The sequence below is a fragment of the Schistocerca serialis genome, chromosome 7, assembly GCF_023864345.2.
Source record: "Schistocerca serialis cubense isolate TAMUIC-IGC-003099 chromosome 7, iqSchSeri2.2, whole genome shotgun sequence".
Taxonomy (NCBI): domain Eukaryota; kingdom Metazoa; phylum Arthropoda; class Insecta; order Orthoptera; family Acrididae; genus Schistocerca; species Schistocerca serialis.
The window spans coordinates 438,614,040-438,623,032 of NC_064644.1; the positions used below are offsets into that span (position 1 = coordinate 438,614,040).

General features: G+C 45.7%; 1 protein-coding gene across 1 annotated transcript in view; it reads right to left on the bottom strand.

Moving 5' to 3' along the window:
* The window catches only part of LOC126413141 (lipase 3-like), a 117,944-nt gene extending 109,623 nt beyond the window's left edge, over positions 1–8,321 (bottom strand). Inside the window, exons 1-2 of the mRNA XM_050083034.1 lie at positions 8,223–8,321; positions 2,809–3,013 (exon numbers count right to left, since the gene is read on the bottom strand). Of these exons, the coding sequence (XP_049938991.1) occupies positions 2,809–3,013; positions 8,223–8,321 (304 nt within the window). The remainder of the gene's footprint in view (positions 1–2,808; positions 3,014–8,222) is intronic.
* Between the last annotated feature and the right edge of the window lie 672 nt (positions 8,322–8,993).

Consider the following 8,993-nt stretch of genomic DNA (forward strand, 5'->3'; position numbering starts at 1 on the left):
CTTAAATGTATTTTATTTTTTAAATGTGTTTTAATGGAAAACTCGCCTTATGTGAAATGGTGTTTGAATAGATTTGTGGGCTCAGAAGTAAAAATCGTCAAAAAATTACGTCTTATTTTGTGTAAATACCTAACGTGACAGACAAAAACGGGAGTTATTTTTAGAACCAGCACAAATAATTGATTCAAGAACACTTATATTCAAGAAATCGTCTGACAAAAAGTTTTAAAATGCAGACTATTGTTATGCCTATGATTTCGGCAAAGGAAAATTTACTAGTCTACTTGCGAATCAGTTGTGTACTGACAGTTGAGAGAGAGAGAGAGACAGATATACGTTCGTCAGTATCGAGGGCAAAAATATCGAGCATCATGACTTCGTAATACCACCTCCAGATTATCTTCGAGCTCACAACTGTCACACGACACGAATCGTCCCACAAGACAATTGTAGAGCCGTTCCAATGTTGTGCCACTAAAGCGTGCACAACCGCTAATAACACTGGGGGCTTGAAACGTGTCTCTTCGTAATCCAAACGAATTTAAGGTTTGGGAATACATGTCGTGAGAGAGTAAAGATAACGATGTTTCAGTATCTCAGTACATATTTTGATGCGGAGATGTATCTCATACTTCCATCTCATGGAAGAATATAGTGAACCACCGTCTTAAGTGAGAGTGTATTCATTAGCCTCATCTGTTATGTGGCGATCACTGTCTTCGCTCCTGCTGCTACTGCTGCCATCCCCGAATCTAAGATGTAACAATATGTGTGTAACAAGATGTGTGTAACAATATTGGTCCGTTTTGTGGGAGTAATACTGTCCAATTTTTATTCAAATTGAAGGAAGAGGGGGAGAAAGGAAAGGTAAAGGAAGGGATTATTGATATCAGCTGCATCAGGACATCGTGCGGACCGAGCCGAGGTCTCCTGTTGTGTTAATCACTGCGCCACCCGGACATTATGTTCTTCGCAGTTCCGCGGGCTACTTGACACGCCTCTCGACTAACCCACATTCCCATCTAGCGCCACCTATCTGCAGTCCCTGTCCATTCTTCTACGCTCGCTACTTAGAGATTCCCACAGGGGGTCGGACGTAATTGTGCACCCACAATGAATGTGGTGGATCCATCCCATCGAGGAGAATCAGCTGTCTTTCCTTTCGGACATGTCCAAAAGAACGGACATCGTGCTTTCATGTAATGCACTTAAATTTCGTCGTCTTTTAATTTAAAACTTTTATTTCTGTCCGCAGTGTGTGATTTTACCTGAGCCCACATGATTTCCATTGCTCTAAAATGGCAATGATATGGAAGAAGGCGCCTCACACTATGGCCATTTTATTCTACAATTTTATCAATCTCATAAGTGATATTACATTATTCATGCCCTTTCACGATTTCCACCATTTTTGCTTTTTTTTTTTCGTTTCCCTGTCAAACGAATTTATGCCATTCTTGTCTGTCCACCCCACTATGTCGCTCTTCCTGCTGCTGCATGTGCAAACTTTGTGTAACTGAACGGAGTGATATGGTGCACGATTGAATGTTGTAATTGAGTTGTTTTGTACGTTTGGAAGCAGAGAGTGTACGAACCATTCTTTAAATTCCCTTCGCGTCGTTTCCCCTTGGAACTCCCCCGATTTCTTTGATGTAAACAACAACAAAGAATTTGGAACAAACTCACCTATTGTTCCAGTACGTAAAAGGATGCCTTGACTGCCTTTTCCAGCTGGAGCTTTCATTCTTTCTGGAGCAGTGCCATCAGCCCTCGCAGTCGGCGTGCTATGATCAGCAATTTTCATACGACTTCGTGAGGTTTGGATTTAGATAGTTGCCTCAAAAAACAGCATCTACAGGCAACGATATCCTCCCTTTCAGGCAGAACACCTTTTCCAGGAAGCTGCAGGAATCACTGCTGCTCTTTCAACTCCAGGAAAAACAGACACGGAACTTGTTAATTTTCAAGCTTTTTCCAATGAAACCATATCTTCTTTAGTATAATTCAAAGGCGGGTTTTTCGTCTGAAAAACAACTCACTATCTCCAGTGAGACAGGCAGCTTCTTCCTGTTGGGATATCCCTTTCTACAAACAAGTACCGGATTTGAAGATTCAAAGATTTGTCTTTAACGCGCATTCACGAATCCATGTTAATTTCGTATTAAAATTTGTACAGTATCAGCTGATCGGTAAGAGTTGCACAGTTCTCAGTTTCGGAAGACAAGCAATAAAACGGTCCTTCTCTCACACCCTCTAACCCTGCGGTCGCTGCACTGCTTATCCTTCTGCCCTTGAGGTAAGTGGCCAACTTTAGTTAGCTCATGGCGGTATTGACCAACCCAATTACAATTAAGCACATGTTTAAATATTTCTGTCTGAGTAATTATTTTTTGTGTGTTACAGAGCAGGAGAACTGCACTCTTACGAAGCTCTTAACGTTAGCTGACGTTTATGGTTGCGAATTTTAGCTGCTAGATGCGCATTATTATGAAATACAGCTGAGAACCGCGGACCACACGAATGCTTCAATAGTTTGCGACAGATCTAGCATATTAGCTCAGCACCTGTACGTATAAGGATTAGGATAAATCAAGAATTGAAATGACGATCTTCTTGAATCTACTGACATTTTCCATACGATAAATAGCTGTTCTTAGTATGGACAAGCGAGCTAAAAACTGACGTATGGCCGTGTGACAGTGTACACTGAAATAGCTGAAATACGCAGAGTATCATGCACAATTGGGTATAAAACAAGAACGGGGATTCCGAACTTCAACACTGGCTGTGGACACAGCATCAACTTACCGAGAGCTCTGTCTGGACCAATGATTAACCAGTCGTCGGCGCTGTTCATGAGACCGTGCTGGAGAAGGACTGCTGGTCTGCGTTCTCCTTCCGTCAATGGCGATTTTTTTCCATAGGGAATCCTGAACATTGTCAGTACGTAGCCATCTTCAGTCGTCACTTCATATGTTTCGACCGGATACCCATACTTCGTAAGAAGGCCAGGCTGCAAGAACATTAAAACAGGGATTTAGTGTGCACTTCATAACATACAATGAGAGTGATGACTTGGTTCTTAATTCCTAAGGATTACCCGTGTACAATGATTTAAAAAAGTTTGTGTCACAGAAACTCTCTTCTTCAATTACACTGGTGTGCAGCACTTAAGGAAAAAGTAACATTTGCATGATGTCTCACTGCCTAGTAACATAGCTCGCTTTTCACTCTGCAGCGGAGTGTGCGCTCATATGACACTTCCTGGCAGATTAAAACTGTGTCCCCGACCGAATGCCGGCGAAAGGCAAAGGTCCCGAGTTCGAGTCTCGGTCGGGCACACAGTTTTAATCTGCCAGGAAGTTTCATATCAGCGCACACTCCGCTACAGAGTGAAAATCTCATTCTGGAAACATCCCCCAGGCTGTGGCTAAGCCATGTCTCCGCAGTATCCTTTCTTTCAGGAGTGCTAGTTCTGCAAGGTTCGCAGGAGAGCTTCTGTAAAGTTTGGAAGGTAGGAGACGAGATACTGGCAGAAGTAAAGCTGTGAGGACCGGGCGTGAGTCGTGCTTCGGTAGCTCAGATGGTAGGGCACTTGCCCGCGAAAGGCAAAGGTCCCGAGTTCGAGTCTCGGTCGGGCACACAGTTTTAATCTGCCAGGAAGTTTCATATCAGCGCATACTCCGCTGCAGAGTGAAAATCTCATTCTGGAAACGGTTAAAACTGTTTAAGCCACAACATCACATCCGACATTACTTAAACAATGGCCACGCCCCATGTGTAGAGTATGTCATGAATTCCAGTATACGAGACAGGACTTCCAGAAGCAACTGTACTGCTCTGGTTACGCTTGTTATTAGTATGTTTGTTTCTGAAAGTCCTGTGTCGTTTACTGGAATTCATGATATACTCTACACATGAGGCGTGGCCATTATTTAGTAATGTCAGATATGATGCTGTGGCTTAAACTGTTGTAACCGTAATCCGTTTAGATGGTCCGTGACTGAAACCAGTCGATATTTGGGCTTAAAACAAAAACAGCTGATGGTCAAACACGCATTTTATAAGAAAATTACTTTCGCCCTTAAACTTTGCATTCCAGAGTACTTTGCATGTTGGTCATCAGTGTGAACAGTAGAAATCTGAATTACCAGCCTTTCAGAAACACTTGTTATTTAACGCACACATCATTAATATACATAAAAAATAGTAATCGAGCAAGATACAGCTTAAATCTTTTCCCAAGTTAATCTGGACTGTCCTACTGCCATATTTTTTCGAATCATGTTGGTATGGTTGATTCAACAAAATATGATTGTCTTAAGAGAATGTGACACTTCATAGATATTAACACAATAGAAATAAAATTTTCATGATCGAGGAGCCAAGGAGGAAAAAAGAAAGAAAACTTGACAGAAAGTGATTCTCTATAGTTACACAGTTTCAAACTACACTCCTGGAAATGGAAAAAAGAACACATTGACACCGGTGTGTCAGACCCACAATACTTGCTCCGGACACTGCGAGAGGGCTGTACAAGCAATGATCACACGCACGGCACAGCGGACACACCAGGAACCGCGGTGTTGGCCGTCGAATGGCGCTAGCTGCGCAGCATTTGTGCACCGCCGCCGTCAGTGTCAGCCAGTTTGCCGTGGCATACGGAGCTCCATCGCAGTCTTTAACACTGGTAGCATGCCGCGACAGCGTGGACGTGAACCGTATGTGCAGTTGACGGACTTTGAGCGAGGGCGTATAGTGGGCATGCGGGAGGCCGGGTGGACGTACCGCCGAATTGCTCAACACGTGGGGCGTGAGGTCTCCACAGTACATCGATGTTGTCGCCAGTGGTCGGCGGAAGGTGCACGTGCCCGTCGACCTGGGACCGGACCGCAGCGACGCACGGATGCACGCCAAGACCGTAGGATCCTACGCAGTGCCGTAGGGGACCGCACCGCCACTTCCCAGCAAATTAGGGATACTGTTGCTCCTGGGGTATAGGCGAGGACCATTCGCAACCGTCTCCATGAAGCTGGGCTACGGTCCCGCACACCGTTAGGCCGTCTTCCGCTCACGCCCCAACATCGTGCAGCCCGCCTCCAGTGGTGTCGCGACAGGCGTGAATGGAGGGACGAATAGAGACGTGTCGTCTTCAGCGATGAGAGTCGCTTCTGCCTTGGTGCCAATGATGGTCGTATGCGTGTTTGGCGCCGTGCAGGTGAGCGCCACAATCAGGACTGCATACGACCGAGGCACACAGGGCCAACACCCGGCATCATGGTGTGGGGAGCGATCTCCTACACTGGCCGTACACCACTGGTGATCGTCGAGGGGACACTGAATAGTGCATGGTACATCCAAACCGTCATCGAACCCATCGTTCTACCATTCCTAGACCGGCAAGGGAACTTGCTGTTCCAACAGGACAATGCACGTCCGCATGTATCCCGTGCCACCCAACGTGCTCTAGAAGGTGTAAGTCAACTGCCCTGGCCAGCAAGATCTCCGGATCTGTCCCCCATTGAGCACGTTTGGGACTGGATGAAGCGTCGTCTCACGCGGTCTGCACGTCCAGCACGAACGCTGGTCCAACTGAGGCGCCAGGTGGAAATGGCATGGCAAGCCGTTCCACAGGACTACATCCAGCACCTCTACGATCGTCTCCATGGGAGAACAGCAGCCTGCATTGCTGCGAAAGGTGGATATACACTGTACTAGTGCCGACATTGTGCATGCTCTGTTGCCTGTGTCTATGTGCCTGTGGTTCTGTCAGTGTGATCATGTGATGTATCTGACCCCAGGAATGTGTCAATAAAGTTTCCCCTTCCTGGGACAATGAATTCACGGTGTTCTTATTTCAATTTCCAGGAGTGTATACCGAGGGAGGTGGCGTAGTTGTTAGCACACTGGACTCCGCATTCTGGAGGACGACGGTTCAACCCTGCATGCGGCCATCCTGATTTAGATTTTCCGTGATTTCCTTAAATCGCTTCAGGCAAATTCTGGGATGTTTCCTTTCAAAGGATACGGCTGACTTCCTTCCCCATCCTTCCCTATTCCATTGGGACCGATGACCTCGCAGTTTGGTCTCTTACCGCAAATCAACCAACCAACCTATCAAACTATATGAACTGTAATCACTGAGTAAATAAAGTCTTTCCCAGCTGGAAGGTAGCTCCCAGTGACAAATGGAGCACCTTCCTCGATGTATATCTCATAATTTATTATTTCATACAATATTTAACATTTTATGAGTTAATACATAAAAACAATATGCTTTCATGTTTTTCTGAGTATTAATTCGTACCACTAAAATTTGCAATTTAGCATGAGAAGTCATAATGGGCAGAGTAGGAAAAATAGAGAACAATTCAACAGCGTTAAGAATCGTTTAAAGTAAGAAACTGAACACCAACATAGTCTATGTTGAAATGAAAATATTAGTCAGAAGTAATTGGCTGAGTTAGAGCTCCTAGAGGAATGAGTAAAATGACGAGATAGATAATACTGAATGATGATACTTATTTCCTTTTGTACCCTTATTGGTTTCTGTGTAACATAATCCAGTTAAATGGACAGGGAAATAGTTCTACATCCACGGAGAAGACGTCGCATCGCAGCAACCTTATGTGGACGTGCATTGTTTTACTGAAAAAGCGCCTGATCTTTCTGACGAAGAAATGGCAGTAGCACGTAGATAGCAGCCTGTGTAATGTAGCGGGCACTGGTTGCTTTACCCTCCCAAAACAACAAATGTGATCGCAATTCTCTCATCCCCCGCCACCACCACCATGAAGCCTGGGACAGAGGCTGTATATCGTGGGCGAATGCACTCTCGAGCAGGCAGCTGACCATCTCTGCGACATATACTTGTATTTTTATCACTCGCGTACAGACAGAACCTATCTCGCCACTGAAGACAAAAGAGCGGCATTCTTCTCTCCAGTTAACTCTTTCGCGACACCAGAATAGCAATTTTTGATGGTGTCATGGTGCCAGTGGTGGCCTGACCAGAGACGCACGTTATCTTAATCCTGTTGCAAGCAGATGCTTGCCAATGGTCCCTTATGACATAACAGGTCCAATATGTGCCCAGATTTGTCTTTGGATTATGTTCATTCGGCCACCGCTCTTCACAAAATGTGTTCATCTTGAAGTACGTCTGTACTACGCGGACGATTAGAAGCTGGTCTGCGGGTGAGGGAATGTTCCATAGACTAACGTTGAAAACAGGTGACACACCACTGATCGTTGTGTCCAACATGTGGAGCAGTCTGTCGATAATCCACCCAGCTTCCTTCAGGTGCCCACAATGAGACCCCATTCACATGGCTGAAGCTGTTCAACAGTAGTATGTACTCGTTGGTGGGGCATGGTTGTACCCTAGAATGAATGTTGTTCACCTCGAAACTCAGCCCAGTTATTACCTGCGGATTCAAAGTAGAGAGCGCACAGACAGATCTTCTGAGCGCCATCTCATCGACGATGACAATGAGAAACGAATGACTAACAATACAACATTTTGTCCCCTGGGGCCAATAAACACAGTTCCTAAGGGTGTTGCAGCTTCTGCGGCAGTGTAGACCAAAGTTCATTCTTTTCAGCTAAACACTCCAGCAGGCTGCGAGTGGGGCATAGGGGCTCCGAGTTGGGAGTATTTGGGAGGGAATTTCCAGTTCCAGCATTTGACTAACGGAACTAATCGGAATTGAGGGGCTGGAGCTGTTTTATTTCTAGGTAAACACTGTCTCATTCAAAAATTATAATTGTGTGTGTGTGTGTGTGTGTGTGTGTGTGTGTGTGTGTGTGTGTGCGTGTGTGTGAGTGTGTGTGTGTGTCTGGATTCTTGGCCAGACGATTCATCTTAAACGTCGCCACATAGTCACGACAGCAGAGGCGTTACATGGAGCATACTGAAGTGTGTATTCAGTGATATTTATTGTCTGCTGAACGTGATAGGTTTCCCACTAAAATTATAGCTACTCGCTATGCCAGTGGGGCGTCGATGTTCTCATGGAACCGAACACGCAGACGTTGCAATATCTTTTTATTTGCTGTCCCGTCAAGGGATGTCCCATCGCAGCCGGCGCCAACATACGCAGTAACATCAAACTAACACGACTTACCGCGTCGAGGTGCACGTCCTCATCGTCGGGGCCTCCGCCTATCAGACCTCGCTCGACAACCGTGACTCCGTCATCGCTGACGGCTGTGTCCTGGACGACGGTGACGTTCTTCTCGTCGTCCACCCTGGACGTCTCTTCAGCGCTGCCGCAGAGGACGGCCGAAAGGACGACAAACAGCCAGGATGCACCACGCATTTCTGCAAAACATAGACCAAGTGAGAACTTCGCTGGTGAAAACCTGTAAGTTCCACGTAACGTTACACACAACGCAGCAAAGAGCGGATAACGCGCGACAGACAGACAGACGTTCACGTCTCTCATCGTTCTCATCGTTAGGCAGGTGGATTTGCGGCAAAGTCACAGCTGCCTTTTCACGTATTTATGAAGAAGCAAAGGTACTGATGCGCACTTTAATGTTTACCCCGCATACTGGTGCTCTGCCTCGGACAGTTACGACAGTTACACCGAGGAAAGTTGTGAGGAACGGAAGGGATCTACTGTGGGTCAGTAGCCGTATTAGAAAATTGCCGCGGAAACAAAGACAGCCGCATCACAGGTTTTACGAACTCAAAGCGTAGTGGACAAACAAAAGTTGAGTGAAACCAAAATGAGCGCAAGGCATTCTTCTGTTCCTAACCTGTATAAATGACTAAGGAGGCAATCTGGGCAGTCGTCTTTGATGGTTTGCGGATGATGCTATCATTTACCGTCATCAGAACAAAACCAATTGCAAAATGATTCAGACAGAATATCTGTATGGGAGAAAAGTGGTAACTGACCCTGAATAATGAAACACATGAGGTCATCCGCATCAGTACTTAAAGGAATCCGTTAAATTTCGGCTACACGATAAATCACACAGATCTA